The following is a 19,239-nucleotide window of genomic DNA, read 5'->3' as shown; positions in this document are numbered from 1 at the left end:
AGAGTATTGAAGTTGGTTTGTCAAAACACACAAAGCTAGCGAGTATTAAGCCAGGATCAAAGAAAGTTCTTTTTAAAGTTATAATAGGGGCTCCTGGGTGGCTCAGTCAGTTAGGCATCTACCTCCTGCACAGGTCATGATCTTGAGGTCCTGGGGTCAAATAACGTCAGGCTCTCTGCTCAGTGGGGAGTCTGCTACTCCCTCTCCCACTGTCCTTCCCTCCTGCTCATGCTCTGTCTCTTGCAAATAAGTAAACGAAATCTTAAAAAATAAAAATAAACTAAAATTAAAATATATACTGAGATATCAAAATTAAATATCTGAATTTTTAATCAAAGTTACCATCATCTAGTAATTTATATAGTAAGTGTCTTGCATTTAAAAATGAAACTAAATGAGGAAGTGTATTTCATGTTTCAAAAATTAAAAGTCTGGAAGATATCTTTTATTCCAGGTAAGAACAAAGTCAAACAACGTAATTTTAAAATACTGATTTTTTTGAAACTATATTTACCTGGTATTAACTTCAAAGGGTATACAGTGAAAAGTCTCCATCCCACACTTGTCCCTCAGCCACCCAGTTTCCTTCTGCAAAGATACATAATGCCACCTTATCTTATGCATTTTTCCAGAGTTATCTTAAGCATATATAAGCAAATGTATACCTTCTTTTTTTCACTTAGTTTCTTTTCCCTTAGTTTAGATTGGAGATCATTCTACAGCAATGCCTAAGTGACTTTCTGATTTGTTTTTCAGATCGACATAGTTTTCTATTATATGGATGTATAATTTAAATCAAATTCATTATTGTTGAATAATGAAGTTATCTACCAAATTTTATTATTGCTAAAATTTCTGCAATGTTTAGTACTACACATGCCATTTTGTACATGTGTGAATCTATAAGTACAATAAATCCCTAGATGCAGATAAATACTGGTAGTAAATTTTTCTAATGGAAATTACACCAACCAACTCTCTCAATAGCAAAATACAAGAGAACATTTTCCCACAGTACCAATAGTGCTATTAAATACTTCATGTGAGTAATTTGATTTGTAAGAACATAATCATAGTATAATTTATATTTCTCTGTGAGATTGAAGGCTTTTACATAAATTTGAAAGCCATCTTTAAATCTCTCTCAGGGCAGCCCTGGTGGCTCGGCGGTTTAGCGCCGCCTGCAGCCCAGGGTGTGATCCTGGAGACCCTGGATGGAGTCCCATGTCGGGCTCCCTGCACGGAGCCTGCTTCTCCCTCTGCCTGTGTCTCTGCCTCTCTCTCTCTCCTCTCTGTGTATTCTCATGAATAAATAAATAAAATCTTTAAAAAAAATAAATCTCTCTCAATATTTTTTAATTTCAAAGGGAGAAACAGTAACATTGCAGTGGAGAAACCTGGCAAGTACCACCTTATCAAAGTGAGAAGAGGTAATATCATCAGTAATTGGACACATCAACATCATGTATTTTACTCATTTTTCTATTAAAGTGTTGACCTTTTTATTGTGGGCTTGTATGAACTTTTTATAGATCAAAAAAAATAGAATTGGTCTGTGATTTTGAGTCACATAATTTTTTTTTCCTGGTGTGCTATTTATCTTTTATATTTGTTATGGTGGATTTTGCAAGTTAATCAATTAATCTTTTCCTTCAAGATTATGGGATTTGTGTTAAAGTTAGAATTACTACAATATTGTGTTGTTGCTGTTGTTTTTTTAAATATTGCCTTGGGGGTGCCTGGATGGCTCAGTCAGTTAAGCATCTGACTCTTGGTTTGGGCTTAGGTTGTTATCTCATAGATTGGTGGGATTGAGTCCTGCGTCTGGGCTCCTTACTTTATGGGGAGTCTGTTGAAAGATTCTCTTCCTCTGTCCCTTCCCCCACAATCATGCAGGCGGTCTCTCTCCCTCTCTCTCTAATACTGCCATGGTATGTTATGACACTCTTTTGGTTTAAATTTCAGTCAATGAATATAAAACAAATCTTTCTGAACAGAGTCAGATAAGTATGCAATCTCATTTTTTTTTAAAGATTTTTTTGAGAGAGAGTGTGCAAGCAGTGGGAAGGAGTGAGCCAACTGTTCGCTGAACAGGGAGCCAGACATGGGGCTCCATCCCAGGGCCCTGGGATCATGACCTGAGTTGAAGGCAGATGTTTAACTGACTGAGCCATCCAGGTGCCCCACAAGCTCATTTTTCCCAGAGAGTTGCCATATTATTCTGATTACTCATCAAATAATTCATGTTTTTTGCCATGGATCTGAATTTCCACCTTTGTGATATGCTAAATTCTTGTATGTTTCAGCATCTACTCTAGTCATGTCTTTTAGTACTATATTTTTAGCTATCCTAGCTATAGAATATATGTGAGCATCTAATAAATGTAGTCCTCACAAGGAGAAAGTGGAATAACATCTTTGATATGTTAAATGAAAATAATTGCCAACCTTGAATGCTATAACTACCAAAAACATTTTCAAAAAATAAAGATGTTTTCAAATAGATAAAAATGTAAAGAGTATGTCAATAATAGAACTCTGCCCAAAGAACTGCTAAATGGAATGCTGTAGACTAATGATAAATGAAACATGAAAATTCAGGAAGGAAATAATAGCAAAGAATAAAAGGTGGGGGAAAGAGCTTAAGACTATGGGTAAGTATAAGAGAATATTGACTGCCCAAAAGAAAACCGAAATGCTTACATGGCAAATAAATATGTAGAATTAAAATGCATGGCATCAATAATGCAAAAGCCAGGAGTGAAGAAATGGACGAAATGTGCTCTTATGTTTCTAGGACTTTTAAGGAAGTTGTAGAGGTAATAATGCCTACTTAATTAGCATTACTCAAGGTTCGGTATTAAAATTTCTAGGTTAACCCAACAGAATAATGTTTAAAAAATATGTAACTAATAGATTAAAGGGATAAAAGTAATTACAAAAAACTCAAACATGATTATCATAAACGAAGACAAGAAAGTAGACAGGAAGGAGCAAAAACTTATTGGTCAGATTTCTGCTTATGGCCAAGATGGAGTAACAGGAACTGGATAAACTCTCCCACTGAAACAACTTAAAGAAAAAAATAGACAAAATTTAAAAAACAATAGTCTTTAAGGCGTTGGAGGTTAGGCAATGAGATGAGCCCAGTTATCACCCCAGGTTACTGCCTGAGGGTTTCCTCCACATTACAGAGTATAGTGGTCTTCCTGAGGTGAGGAGATGGAACTGAGAATTATGAAACCAAAGCAGGTAGGATTCAGAGTGCAAAGTCAGGAGAGAAGAGAGCTGCACAGATAGATCTGCAAAGCATTCATGTTAGGTTTTTAGCTGAGCATCGACAAGAATATCTGGGTGAAAAACATGTCAGAGGCCATGGAAGGTATCACCTGAGATCAAAGGGAGGAATGCCTGAAGTCCATTTGGGATTAGGGAGGGAGAATTTCTGTTCTCACAAGTCAGAGTGGGACACTTCATGACTTACATGGCATTCATAGAGCTCTCAGGTTTTTACCCCAGTGGTAGGGAAAAATTGGTCCTGCCTAACAGCTTAAAGCAGGCACAAAGAAAATGATGCCAGATGGAAATCTGGATCTATATAAAGACTGAAGAGCACTTCAAAACGTACCCATGTGAACAATTTTAAAGATTTTTAGATTATTTAAATATTTTAAGAAGATATCTGATGGTTTAAAGCAAAAATGACAAAAATAATTTACTGTGGGTTTATATTATACTAAAAGTAAAATGTTGACAATAGCACAAAGGTTGGGAAGGTAGAAATGTTTTGGGAAGGTAGTATGTTTTAAGGTCTTTATACTAATACATGAGCAGGTTTAATATTACTTATGGATGGATTGAGATAGGTTGAAGATATTTACTAAAAACCTGAAAGTAATCAATAGAATAACATAACAAAGAGTTACAGGTAATAGCCAATAAGGTATATAAGTTAAAATCATAAAAAAAAGAACCTATTTATTTAATGCAAAACAGGTCAGAAAACAAGATAAAGGTGGTAGTTGGGGGGGGGAGGAAGCAGATAGGATGAATAGAAAATAAACAGCAAGAGGGCAGATTTAAACTTAGCCATATCAGTGATTTAATTAACTGTAAAAATTTTAAATATCCAACGTAAAAGGCAGAGATTGGCTGATTGGATTGAAATATAAAGGCCCAACTAGATGCATTCAATAAGAAACCCATCTTTCACAAATATACAAATAGGTTAAAAGTAAACTGTGGATAGATAGACTGTACCGTAGTGGGCTATACGGAGGCTCCAAAAAGATATGTCTTTGGTGTGACCTTTTTTGGAAAAATGGTCTTTGCAGATGTATTTGAGTTGAGAATCTTGAGATCATTCTGGATTATCACAGTATGCCCTAAATCCAATGAAAAATGTCCTTGTAAGAGTGAGGGAGAGGGAAGTTACACAGAAGAGGAGAAGACAATGTGACCACAAAGGCAGAGACTGGAGTGATGTGGCCAGAAGCCAGGGCACATCTGAAGCCATCAGAAATTGGAAGAAGCAAGGAACAGATTCTCTCCCAGAGCCCTCGAGAGAGAGAGTGCAGCCCTGCCAATACCTTAGTTCTAGATGGTCTCCAAAACTGTGGAAGGGTATATTTCTATTGCTTTAAATCAATGATTTTGTGGTAATTGTTATAAAAGCTGTATGAAACTAATACACAGGGATCCCTGGGTGGTGCAGCGGTTTGGCGCCTGCCTTTGGCCCAGGGCGCGATCCTGGAGACCCGGGATCGAATCCCACGTCGGGCTCCTGGTGCATGGAGCCTGCTTCTCCCTCTGCCTCATTCTCTCTTTCTCTCTCTCTCTCTCTCTCTCTGTGACTATCACAAATAAATTTTAAAAAATTAAAAAAAAAAGAAACTAATACACATGCTAACAATGATCAAAAGAGAACTGGAATATAGAACAATGTAAATGCAATCAGTGCCAATGAACTTAAAATGGTTAAAATGTTAAATTTTATGTTATGTGTATTTCAACGCAATTAAATATTTTTCAAATGTAAGAGAGAGAGAGAGAGAGAGAGAGAAAGAGAGAGAGAACAGGAGTTGCTATATTAAGTCAAATAAAATGGATTTTAGAACAGAGAATATTACCAAGGATAAAGAAGTTCATTCCGTAATTACAACATGCTCAGTTTATCAAGACAACATAATAATCCTAAACATCTCTATAAGTAATAAAAGAGCTTGAAAACATGTGTAGTTTAATCAATTTTTGTTTTTTGAATCATGGGGAAATATACATATCCACAATTATAGTCCAAGATTTTAAATAATCATCTCTCAGTAACTGACACAGGTAGACGGAAAACCAGTAAGTATTCAAAAGTCTTGAACAACACTCTCACCTAATTTGATTTACTTACTATTTGCAGCACACTCTACATGATGGCAGGATAGACATCCTTTCCATGTGCACATAAAAGATTTATCAAAGAGACTATATTCTGGGCCATAAAACAAGTCTCAATTTAAATAATAAAAAATACTAGAGTGGGATTAAATTACTAATCCAAAACAATGATATCTAGAATATCTGCAAGCATTTGTTATTTAAACACATCTGTAAATAATCCACGGGTCAAACAAGAGGTCAAAAGAGAGAGTACTTGAGTTAAATGAAAATGAAAAACATTACATCAAAATTTGTCAGATACAGCTAAAGTAATCCTTAGAGGTAAATCTAAAGCACAGACTACTTATCTTGGAAAACAAGGATTTCAAAACAATGACTCACTTTTTAAGAATTAGAAAATGAAGGCCAAATGAAATTAAAAGTAAACAGAGGAAATTAATAGCTGATCTAAATTTCATATGAAGATGCAAAAGACCTAAAATAGTCAAAGCTACTTTGCAAAAGAACAAAGTTGGAGGACTTAAACTACTTGAGTTCAAGCTTTCTTTTAAAGCTACAGTAATCAACACATCATAATACTGGCATAAAAATAAACAGATCAGTGGAAAAGAAAAGAATTCAGAAAGAGATCAATACTTAAATGGGTAATTGATTTTTGGCAAATGTGCAAAAGCAACTCAACGCAGTGGAGATAGAATAGCCATATCTATGAGCGAGGCTAGAGCAATTGGTTTTCCATATGTAAAAAAAACAAGCTTTGATCCATTCTTTGTACCATATGCAGAAATTAATTTGAAATGGTTCAGAAAATATACAAACCAAAATGACACAAGTTCTAGTAGAAAAACTTAGTGGAAATTCTTTGTAACTTTGAGTTATGAGTTTTTAGATGCAACACCATAAATTTATTTATTTATTTATTTTTATTATTATTATTTTTTATGGTGTAGGAGGCAGAACATGTGGGATTCCCATAGGTGTCCAGGAGTGAAATGCCCTGGCATAGCCCACTGTCTTCTTTTTCTTTAATTTTTTTTATTGGAGTTCAATTTGCCAACATATAGCATAACACCCAGTGCTCATTCTGCCAAGTGCCCCCCTCAGTGCCCGTCACCCAGTCATCCCGTCCTCCCGCTCACCTCCCCTTCCACTACCCCTTGGTTCATTTCCCAGAGTTAGGGGTCTCTCATGTTTTGTCACCCTCACTGATATTTTCATTCCTTTCTCTTTATTCCCTTTCACTAATTTTTATATTCCCCAAATGAATGAGACCATATGTTTGTCCTTTCCTAGTTGACTTATTTCACTCAGCATAATACCCTCTAGGTCCATCCATGTCGAAGCAAATGGTGGGTATTCGTCGTTTCTAATGGCTGAGGAATATTCCATTGTATACATAAACCACATCTTCTTTATCCATTCACCTTTCGATGGACACCAAGGCTCCTTCCACAGTTTGGCTATTGTGGACATTGCTGCTAGAAACATCCGGGTGCAGGTGTCCCGGCGTTTCACTGCATCTGTATCTTTGGGGTAAATCCCCAGCAGTGCAATTGCTGGGTCGTAGGGAAGGTCTATTTTTATCTCTTTGAAGGACCTCCACACAGTTTTCCAGAGTGGCTGCACCAGTTCACATTCCCACCAACAGTGCAAGAGGGTTCCCCTTTCTCCACATCCTCTCCAACATTTGTGGTTCCCTGTCTTGTTAATTTTCACCATTCTCACTGAACACCATAAATGAATAAAAGAAAAATTGGTAGATTTCATCAAAATTAAGAAGTTCTGCTTTTCAAAAGACACTGTTACGAGAATGAAAAGACAAGTAACAGACAAGGAGAAAATATTTGCAAGTCATTTATCTGATAAATTTATCTTCTATCCAGAATAAAGAATTCTTGAAATGTAGGAAAACAACCCACCCTGTTTTTAAAAGTAGACAAAGACAGACTTAGGGTGCTTGAGTGGTTCAGTTGGTTAGGTGACTGGCTCTTGATTGATTGATTGATTTATATTTATATTTTTATTTTTTTCCGGCTCTTGATTTTGGCTCAGGTTATGATCTCAAGGATTGTGGGACTGAATCTCAGGTCAGGCTCTGCGCTCAGCAAGGGTCTTCTTGAAATATTCTCTCCCTCTGGCCCTTCCCCCCACTCACTTACACTAAGATAATAAATCTAAAAAAAAAAAAGTAGACAAACACTTGAACAGGCTCTTCATCAGACATATGGCTGGCAAAAGAACACATGAAAAGATGTTCATCATCATTAGGATTAGAGAAATGTAAACTAAAACACAATGAGAGAATACTACTCATCCTACTCATCGGTATAGAATATTCCAAAGGATGTTTGACTGTAGCAAGTGTTCCTGAGGATGTTACCAATGTATAAATATGCAAAGAAACATATTGGTGGGACACACTGCATTGCTTCATAGCCTCAAAACAGTGGTCTCATTGAAAATCGTAATGGGCAAATAAATCAGGAGGAGGAAAGATTTGAGGAGCTGGCTTAGTCAATTCAGTGACCTTGTTTACACATTCAATACGATACAAAGAGCAAAGAGGAGTCTCTACTGGAAAAGTATCTAGAATCAGAGATGAAAACGAGAAAGAGGGGGTGGTGGATGGAGTTATACCACTTTTTTTTTGATCCTCACTCACACAATGTTTTCTCTTGACTGATCCAGTTGTCTCGAGACTGGTGCTGCACTGCTGTGTACTAGAGGGGCATGCCATCAAGTCACAGGACCCAACATTCATACCATTAAATTTGGGAGTACGTGCTCCTAAAGGAACATCAGAGCCATCACATCTTTTACCTTATGCGGCCAAATTAGGGGTGTATGCAGTCCCCTTACTAAGCAGCAAGGACAATCCTATAATTCTTTATCTGTCAAATCTAACAATCTCCCTGGGAATAGGACAAATGGGAGGACATGGTAAGACTGATGTTATTGTCTGCTCTAAGGGTAATTAGTAAAACCGAGCCAGGGGAGGAAGGTCTGGGTTGAAAGAGTATGCAATAAAAAGGAACAGGAGATTTGGCAAACAAGAGAGTTTTACCTGAAAATACTCTTAGCTGTCTCTCTCTGCTCTGGTGCTAATGGCTAATGTCAGTAGCCACTTGACCCCTTTTTCCCAGAAAAGGAAAATTGGATTCCAGCTGATTTATGAGTCTGTCCAATCTCCACTTGGACAAACTGGAAATGTGATGCAACACCCTCTGTGATTTGAATACCAGTATCTAGCTACCTTTCGGCTCACCGTTTGTGATCTAAATTTCCTTGATTGGTTTCTAGGTAATCTGAAATTAACAGTATCCCCAAATTGCACAATATGGAGGTTGTTAAAGAGCAAACTCAGCATGCTGACAGTGAGGCTCTGAATGAAGACGAGTTTTCCCTGGGAAAGCTGCCTGGGTTGATGGGTAGAAGATTGCTGCTGCTTACCAGTAGTCAGTACTTCCTTTACAGCAAATATGAACATGGATGGAATTAAAAGGTATTTTAGGAAAATGGCAATGGAATTCAGATGGCCTCAAAGAGAAAGTAACAGTAGGAGGAAGACCCTTAGCAACATTGTAAACCTATGTCTTTAGTAACACTGTGAAAGTAAATATGTTATTGGACTACTCTTTTAATGTACCTTGATAAAGATCAATTGCAAAGATTGACAGCAAGAAGAATTTATTTCAAATATTCAAACAATGTTTGGCAGGTATGAAACTTAATGATGCTTTGGCATAGCAAGGGCAAAGTTTCGACCAAATTCATTTTGTTTTCATTTAGATCATAATTTTTAAAAATACCAGTATTACAAATAAATTTTCTGAAGTAATAGTGAAATATTCATACAATGAATCTCTACATTGTAAGATCTGTTTCTGAAATAGGCTTTTATAAATTTTTTAGGTAAAAAGGTGTCCTCAATTTATACAAGCTTCAGAAGCTATTTTAGGTGTTGCTCCATAAATATTTCTTGAAACTAGTAAGTTTTTAGAATATTTCCTTTTACATGGGTTGGAAATTTTTACACATACTCAAATATATAAGTATTTCTCTGAATTATTTGAGAAATAATAAAGAAGTTATCACCAAAGTCTTTTCATAGGAAATCTTTGTTGAAAGAGGAACTATAGATGATCACTTTCTTTATGATGAGAATCAATGACTGAACAATAAACAAATTAAGAGCAAGCCTATTAGATGGGGCACCTGGATGGCTCAGTTAGTAGAGCATACCATTCTTGATTTTGGGATTGTGATTTCAAGCTTCTCCCAACCCAAAAGCCAGCCAGCCTATTAGCAAATTTAGCTATTAGCAATAAGCAATCCAAAAGATAGTATTTTCTTATTTAGTAAATGTAAATGTACAAGGCTTTCATTGCTACAGGCAAAAATTTAGAAGTTATAAAGATAATAAACCTGGGGAAAAAAATCACCTATTGAGAAAAATAATTCTGAATACAGAATGCCTAATGTGAATTTATTCCTCTCAAGCATGAAGCCAAAATACAATAGGAATAACAAGCTGTATTAGGGGTATGTAGATAAAACTTTCCAAGGATCTAAAAGCATGGATTTTATTTCCAAAAATCATAGCTATATAACAATATATTTGTTCATACATTTAAAACTAAATTTAAAAAAATGACACCGTATGGTCATAATGACATCTACTGGACATTTGGGTTAATAACAGTTAGTAAGAAGGTTAATTTGAAACTCTTCTAACTTCACCATTAATAAACTCATGTAAAAGAAAATTAGATTGCAGTTAATACATTTATTTTCCTTCTTTAATATAATGTAGTATATCTCTGTAGAAAATAGGTACTTCTAAAGTAAAAGGTTTAATTACTTCTCAGCTAGTCCTCCAAACCACCAACAAATATACAGACAGGCCTTTTAGCTTTCAGGTGTTAGAATCCTGATACAGATTTATCACATAGCTTAGAAGGAATGTAAATAATAAATAAATGTAGGATATTATATAAAATTTTTAAAAATTTAGTCTGGGGCACCTTGGTGGCTCAGTGGTTATATGTTGAACTCTTGGTTTCAGCTCAGGTCATGATCTCAGGGTTGTGGGAAAGAGCTCCCCATTAGTGGGGAATCCACTTGAGATATTCTCTCTCTCTCCTTCTGCCCCTCGCCTCCTGTGCATGTGCACTCTAATAAACCAATCTTAAAAAAAAAAAATTTAGTCTGAGTTTCAACAATAGAAAAAATTTTAACATCTGGAAGTCATATAGTATCCTGTAGTATATGACATATACTACAGTATATAGTATAGTATACAGTATACTATATAGAAATACTTTTTGGTCATAACCATCTTAAATTAATAGCAATAAACATTATACCCTGGTGGTTTAATTTACCAGGATTTCTTATACTAAGATTTTGTTAAATGAAATTTTGAGAAAAGCAAAGCATTGGGAGAGTCAGCAAAAATGTTTGAAAAATACTAAGAATTCCTACACTTTATTGAAAGAAAAAAATGGCAAAGAAGTAACAAAAATTCTACAGTGAATTTCAATATATTCTAACACACCAAAATGGTCTTTAGAGCCATCCTAACCAAATCTCAGCAATTTCAGACTAATTAGATTTAATCCTCATTCTAACAAATTAGTAAGCCAGTTAAATGATCTCTGCATTTTTAGCTACCACTGATTCATTTAAAGTTAAAAACTTTTATGGCTTTCATTTACAAACAGACTTCGGGATGCCATCAGATTTCAAACAGCCACTTGAATTAGGCTTCTGTGGTCCTGAAATCACAGTGGCCTAGTACTAGTAATAGTGACCCAAAACTGTTGAGAATAACAAGTTAGGTTTCAATACCTAATCATGATCAGGTCTATGTATATGATTTTGGTGACAAGTTTCTCTTAAAAGCAACAAAATGCTCTTTTTCGGTCAAATTATAACTCCAATCAGTTCAAAGTGAAGGGCTTTTAGTATATATATAAAGGGGCAGGTTGAATTTAATTTCCCTAAAGGAGCTCACTAGCCTATCTGGATGGTCCAGTTAGTCAGGGAAATAAATGGAGATGTTGTCTAGAGCATTGTGAGATTATTTTATCTTCTTGTCACTTCTAAGTGTGTTGCAGACTCTTTTCTTTCCAAAATTTGTTTTAGAAAAATGCTTCAATTTATCTATAAAATGAGAGTATAAGCTATTGTTTTCTCTTTTGGAATATGATTATATTCAGACTAATATAATATTTTAAGACAAAAGACATGAATAATAGTGTTAGAAATATTTTATGACATTGCAGTTTCTAACATGCATAAAGCTATAAAATAATAAAAGGAACAACAGATTATGAAACAGTTTAGTTATTGTTACATATATATATTTTTTAATTTTAATACAGAGTCAGATTTTAGAAGCTGTACAAAGGAGAGCCAAAAACACTTTACACATTCATGATTAGCTTTAGTATTTTTTACGGTACATACTGAAAATGTTATCATTTACTAGTAAGGAATGCCAAGTGTGTCCATCACCATTTGAATAGCTTGTAGGGGATTTGTGATTTCTTCCATGTTATCTCTTCTCAAAACCCAGTCTGGTTTAAGTCTGTGAAAAGAATAAAAATCTTGGATTAACAAAGTTCTTCCCTTAAAAGAGTTACTTTCACTGTTTTGTCTTAACAAAAATGTGGCCACTCCTGAACACTGCAGATTCCTTACAACCGTCTCACCTGTTTGAGAGGTTACTGCCTTTTACCACTGTCAGGTTATTTCTCACCATCCTTCCTCCTTTGAGGCTTATGCTATTTAGCTCTCTTACTACTGCCTTCTGGTCTTCTAATAAACTCCTGGTATTTTGTTCTTTGTAACTTGGTTCTTGGTCTTCTCGGCTCCTGCCACCATTCTCAGTAACTTCAACATCCTTGTAGCTAGCCCCAAATCCAACAATCTCATCTGTCAGTTTTGTCCCCCTTTCCTTCTGTTCTACCTCAATTGACTCCATCTTCCATGATCACATAATAGCCTTCGTCGTCAGCAAGTACCACACCACTGACTTCTCAATCTGAGACTGCCATTCTCCCACCACTTCTGATTCATCCATGTTGTTTGATTTAATACATCTACTGTATTTAATCTTCCACCCCATGAGATCTCTAATTCATTGACCTCAACATGTACCTATCACTCATCATAATGCTGACATCACTTCCCTCCTTATCTAGTGTAGGTCCACCAATAGAATCCCCTTGGCAAATTTCATTCATTCTATTGTTTCTCTTTCCTATTAAATTCATATGGAAAGTTCTATTTGGATTCCAAGTTGAATCCAAATATCAGACTTCTCCATTCCCGTATAGCTGAACAGGAGGAAAAGAAAGACTGCAGAAACAGGATGATTGATTTTATGTCAATAATTACAAAACTAAATGAGTGCTTGCAATTGCCTAGTATGCTTCCTTCCTCTTTCCCCAAGATGATCATTTTATTCCTTTCTTCTCTTCAAATGTCTCTGCATACCCTCTCTGGTCTGCTTTTGAGCTGATGCTTATAATCTCATGCTTCATTAGGAAAATAACATCCATCAGAGGGGGGCTCATCCATCTTTCTCACATAACTCTCTACTACGTTATACATTTCCATCTTCTTATTTCCTGTTAAAAATCTAAACATCTCTTAATTGGTAAGTGGTCAAAGTGTGGTAAAGCCATACAATGGAACAGTACTCTGTGACAAGAGGGAATGAAACTATAATTCATGCATCAACATAAATAAACTTCAAAAAGATTAAACTAAAAAAAAAAATCCAGTCACAAGAAGCTGTATACTGTATGATTCCACTTGTGTAACAATGTAAAAAACACAAAACTAAAAGTATTGAAGATAAGCAGTTGCCAAAATCTAGGGGTTAAAAGGAGATAACTGATTGCAAAGGGGCACAAAGTAACTTTGGTGTGATAGAAATATTTTTTCTCAGTTGAAAAAAAGGAGAAGCTATTCACTTATGTTAATCAGACTTTTAAAAACATAACTGGTATTAAAAGTATCAGTCCCTTAAATAGAAATCATATGTAGAAATGGTTCTCACTAATATGTTTAAAGCAAGTAGGCTCTCTTTTGTTATACCGTGAAATATGCAAGCATAAATCCAATTTACAACTACTATATAGTTTATTAGTAATTATAAAGCTAACCACTATGTAACTCAGGTCAAAAAATAGTGCATTGTCAACACTGTAGGATTTATGCCTTGTAGAGAAGTGCTGAGTGATGGAAATGGAGACAGGGAAGGAAGGGAGGGAGGAAGGAAAGAAGGAAATTAAACATCATGAGTTAACATAGTTCATCAAAATCAATTAAATCTTTAATTAATAAGGTAAAACCAGAAAATGCTAAATTAATCCTTTTAAATAAAATTTTCTTTGCCTCAGCAAAATGTAAAAGTCATAGTTCTAATGTTTTAAATTTTGGGCCAAAAATGAATTCATAAATAATAACAAATTTATATATTAAATCAGTATTATAATTCTAATTTATAACATCTAACAGAAGGATGTTGCTGGAGTTCTCTACAACAGAAAACCAATTTTTCTATGTAAATCGTATTCTAATAAACCTGACTCTAAAAACTATGTAACAGAATGTTTAAATTACTAGAGAAGTTTCTAAATGCTGACTCAAAGCGTCTGAACTTCTGGCAATTCAGAGCAGAAACTGAGTTTGCAGCCTGGCATGGATCTGGGAGTAAGAACTTAAGAGTGGCACAAAAAGGCATGAGGTGTTCAGGTTTGCTTTTGTGACAAGACTCATATTCAGATGGTCTTGTGTACCTGGTCTCTCTGGGTGGTCTATTTGGTGGTCTTATCTTTTTGTGATGCCAAGATTCATCAACAGATTTGATTATTGTCACCTATATCAATTTAATTCATCTAAAGCTTTGCTATCAAACTTGCATAAATCATGGACTAGAGAAGACCTATTATTTCATTAGGGGCTACAAAATAGGGATAGTTTCATATTCTCTCTGCGTTTATTAAACAATTTTTTAATAGAAAATTCCGACATCAACCATTTGATTACCCTATACAGTATATATAAGAAAAATGGGACACACTTGATTCTTTCCTTTTACCCATAGTAAGCATCACGAGTTGTTTATGTAGCATCCTTCAAGGGTAACCAACGATTTTTTCCCCTTAGTATCATCAAAAACTCATGAATTTTTCATGAGATATTCCATTTGTTTTTCAATTCTCAATCTGTATGTGTCACCACCTCCCCACTAGCCTCCATCTTGCTGAGTCCAATGGGCATTTTTCAGACCTTATCTAACAACCTCTCAGTAGTATTCCACACAGTTGATGTGACACTACTCTGGAATATCCTCTATCCAATTACCAATTCTTCTTCAGAGCTGTTGGCTGGTTCTTTCTCTGAGTTCGGGAGAAATGGGTTCTGAGGGTTGGTTTGGGAATTTCTTTTCTAGGTATTCTCTTCCCCTAAGGTGATCACATTTATTACCACAGCCTTAAATGTGATCTAATGATTCCTGAATTTCAATCTCTCAACTGATTCTTCTGCCTAGAACCACAGCCCTGATTTTCTAATGGCTTGTTTGGCTTTTCCTCTAATTTGTCACAGGTATCTTAGGCTTACCCAAAACAAAACCCATGATTCAATGCCCCCTCCCACCCTATCTTCTGTCCTTTCAACTTTTATTTCTTGTAATTACATCCCAGTTTCCCAGTGATGCTATTTTAGCAGGTCCTGTAAGTTACTCTCTATCCTAGCAGTTACCACAATCTTAATTACTTTATTCACTTATTTGCTTACTGTGATTCTCCTGAAATTACATAACTCCATGCTATGCAATAATCACAAGTTCACCACCTATGGCAGATCCATAGGATTCTTACTCTCACACTGATAGAGGTGTCTGCTTGGTTAACCAGATAAGCTAATACCCATTTTAAAAAAATTTCTAAAGCTACCTGTCTTAAACTAATTAAACTTCTATTATTATCTCTCTAGGTCTGCTGTTGACTGAATGACCAGCCTCCCCAAAAAAGATATGTCCACATCCTAATCCTTAGAACCTGTAAATGTTACTTTATTTGGAAAAAGGGGTCTCCACAGATATACCTCACTGATGGATCTTGAGATAAGATCATCTTCTATTACCTGAACTGGCCCTAAATCCAATAAGGTGGAGGGAGAAGAGGCCCATGTGAAGACAGAGGCTTAGAATGGAGTTATACAGCCGCAAGCAAAGGAATACCTAGAGTCACCAAAAACTGCAAGAGTCAAGGAAGCATAGTGCCCTAGAGCCCTCAGAGAAAGTAAGGCTTTGCTGACACCCTGACTTTGAATTTCTGGTTTCAAGAACTGTCAGAGAATCAGTTACTGTTTGTTGTTTAAGGCCACCAAGTTTGTGGCAATTTGTTATAGCAGCTCTAGGGAAACTAGTACAAGGTCTCATAAAGAACTTCTTTAGAAGAAGAAATTTCAAGTATTAGGGAGATTAGGAGAGGAGCTGGAAGTTGGTATTGTAGCCAGGAGGGATTTTCAGCAGCTTTTGAACAGTATAGCTTGTTCTACATGAAAGAAAAAAAAACTTATATAGTAAAGCTTATTATAAAAAGCTAATTGTTAGACTTAGCAGTTAACTATTTTACAAGGAATTTATCAAATGACTATTAAATACCCTAAGCCACAGTATTATTACTTCATTATTTACTGAGATTGTCTACTTTAGAGTTACTGAAGATTCTATTCTTATTCATATGTTGTTTCTCCATTGTCAAGCACAGTATCTTACTCAATAAATGTTTGTTAAATGAATGAATGAGTGAATGAACAGTGACATGAAACTACAGAGTTCATTTATTGCTTACCTTGAAACTATTCTGGTTCTTACAGGTGTTTCTGGAATAAAGGGAGTACTTATAGAAGAATTCATCTTTTGTTTATAAAGTGTTCTCTCAGTATTCATTTTATGTTTACGAGCTGTAAGCTTGTAGAGACTATAAATACGGTCAACAACTTTGGACTTACTTCGAACACTCTAAAAAAGAAAATGTACATTTATTAAAACTAATAAAAATTTTGGATCCCTTTTTTGCTAGTAAAATCAGCCATAATAGCCACTATACGGTAAACTTACGAATCTTTAACAAAATCAAAAGCCATGTTTTCCAAGTTCAGCAGTTAGACGTTTAACTTTTAATTTGCAAGAAAATTATATAAAGGTAAATATTTAAAAAATTGTACACCTAACTCCATACTGAATAAACAGGTAAATATTATTATAGTCCTTATACCTATTATATCCAGTTACCAAGTCCTGCGAACTTTCTCTAAGTTTCCAAAATTATCTACTTATCTCTCACAGCCCTAGGTCAGGTACAGTATTTTGCCTAGACCACTACATAGCTATACCTCTCTCCTTCCTGAATGGTCTCCCTACTTCCACACATGCTTTCTCAAATCCATTCTTCAATCAGTAGCCAAAGTCATGTTAGAACTTAAACTACAACATACTCCCTTGTGTAAAATCCTTCAGCGGTTTTGTTCTCAGGATGAAGGCCAGAATCCTATGAGGGTCTCACCACAGAAAAGCTTGAAATGTATTTATGGTTACAACAGGAGGATGAGGAGTCACACAGGCCTGGTTTTCTACCTTACTAGGATAATCTGTTACTTCCCTCAAGTAAATGGGAAATGGCTAATTATATAATGGTAATAAATTTTATTTTTAAAATTCAGTTTACTCAAAACAGAGGCGCAAAGAAAGGAGGGAAAAATAAAACAAGACAAAATCAGAGAGGGAGACAAACCATAAGAGACTCTTAACCATTGGAAACAAACTGAGGGTCCCTGGAGGGGAGGCAGGTGGAGGGATGGGGTAACTGGGTGATGGACATTAAAGAGGGCATGTGATACAATTTAAGTACTGGGTGTTATATGTAACTGATGAATCACTGAATTCTACTTCTGAAACTAATAATATGGTAAATGCTAATTACTTGAATTTAAATAAAATAAAAATTAAAACAAATAAATATCCTTATACATAGCTTAACAAAATAAGAATGTAAATATAACATTATAATAAATTATGTAAATGTAATAATGAAAATTTCCCCCAAATCAGAGTATCTTCCAATAGAATGGCTTAATAAAATTCAGTGTATTCATATTCATAGCTGTATAGCAATTTAAAGGAAAGATGTATTAACAATGCATTTAATGAGGAGTGCATGGGTGGCTCTGTCAGTTAAGGTCCAACTCTTGGTTTTGGCTCAAATCATGATCTCAGGGTCATGAAATGGAGGCTCACGTTTGGCTCTGAGCTAGGTGTGGAGCCTGCTTAAGATTTTCTGTGCCCCATCCCATTCATGCACTTTCTCTAAAATAAAACCAAAAAGCTTAGAAAAACATATTAAATGAAAAAAGCAAATTTCAGAGTGATTTGTTCTTATGGTACCAATTACACTAAAAACATATACACAGATGGTTGAAACAGGTGAAGGGAATAAAAAGCATACTTATGATGAGCAGAGTCATGTATAGGATTGCTGAATCATTATATTATACACCTGAATCTAATAGAACATGTATGTTAACTACACTGGAATTTAAATTTAAAAATACAAAAAAAAGGGATCCCTGGGTGGCGCAGCGGTTTGGCTCCTGCCTTTGGCCCAGGGCGCGATCCTGGAGACCCGGGATCGAATCCCACATCGGGCTCCCGGTGCATGGAGCCTGCTTCTCCCTCTGCCTGTGTCTCTGCCTCTCTCTCTCTCTCTCTCTCTCTGTGACTATCATAAATAAATAAAAAAAATTAAAAAAAAAATTAAAAAAAAAATACAAAAAAAAATTCAGTTTAATACGTTAGAAAGACCTCCTGTATCAACAGAACACACCCAATGCAACACATAAACACCTCCTATATATCAACACAAAAGGCAGGTTTGAACATATACAAAACCCTATTTAAATTGGGATAGTTACTGAAGGAAAAATGTGAAAGTCTCAGACCTAAGAACCTAGAAAGATAACCTCAAAGCAAGAGAACTAGTACTTACAGAGGCCCTATTCGTTGTCTTCAATAAAACAGCTAACAAACAACAGGTTTTTGTAAAAATGCTTCCACCCTTGTCTGCAACTTTGTCACCAGGTTTTTCACGGTACATTTGCAAAAGGTCCAGCAGTGTATCTATGCAGTTTTCTACATCAGAAACTGCTGCAGTAGTTTTCTCATACTTGAACAGAATAAAAGCAAACATTATAGTAAACACATGTAGCCTTAGAAATAGCCCAAGCAAAAAAGTTCAAAAAGTTTTTGATCTAATACAGCAAGTGCAAAGGACTTCATGAAATGATTCCTTGGTAAAACTATCATTTCTGGATCCATTTTATATTCATGTCTGCATTTTAATAGTTTTTTTTCTTCCCAAATTCCACAAAATATGAATCAGATCTAAAATCTTTGAATGAACACCTTAAAGTAGATAAAAACAAGATTAACGACAAGCCAATTTTACTGAGAACCTCTTAGGAAAAACTTATTTGTGATAGCTAATCATAGGATAAAATAAAGACTAAGAATATATTTTTCCTGCTTCAATTACCTAACTGTATCATTAGATTCATGTTGAAATTTACATGGGAACAAATAATGCCAACGATACTAAGATAAAAATAACAAAACCTTATTAACAGTTAACATTTATCTGGCACTTTTACATATGAAGCATATTATATATGTGGACTCATTTCATTATCACAATAACATTGTGATTACTATTATACTATATATTATTATTACTATACCCATTTTACAGTTAAAGAAAGTAAAGTGGA

The 19,239-nt window shown here is 35.2% G+C and overlaps 1 protein-coding gene across 2 annotated transcripts in view; it reads right to left on the bottom strand.

Moving 5' to 3' along the window:
* Positions 1 to 9,061: 9,061 nt before the first annotated feature.
* ASPM (assembly factor for spindle microtubules) overlaps positions 9,062 to 19,239 on the bottom strand; it is a 71,994-nt gene continuing 61,816 nt past the window's right edge. For both annotated transcript variants that reach the window (XM_025429732.3, XM_025429731.3), the window contains exons 26-28: positions 18,462 to 18,638; positions 16,269 to 16,438; positions 9,062 to 11,983 (exon numbers count right to left, since the gene is read on the bottom strand). In XM_025429732.3, coding sequence (XP_025285517.3) covers positions 11,881 to 11,983; positions 16,269 to 16,438; positions 18,462 to 18,638 — 450 coding nt within the window. In that variant the 3' untranslated portion in view covers positions 9,062 to 11,880. The remainder of the gene's footprint in view (positions 11,984 to 16,268; positions 16,439 to 18,461; positions 18,639 to 19,239) is intronic.

Source organism: Canis lupus, chromosome 7, assembly GCF_003254725.2.
Source record: "Canis lupus dingo isolate Sandy chromosome 7, ASM325472v2, whole genome shotgun sequence".
Classification (NCBI taxonomy): domain Eukaryota; kingdom Metazoa; phylum Chordata; class Mammalia; order Carnivora; family Canidae; genus Canis; species Canis lupus.
This window is presented reverse-complemented; position numbering and strand designations above follow the sequence as displayed.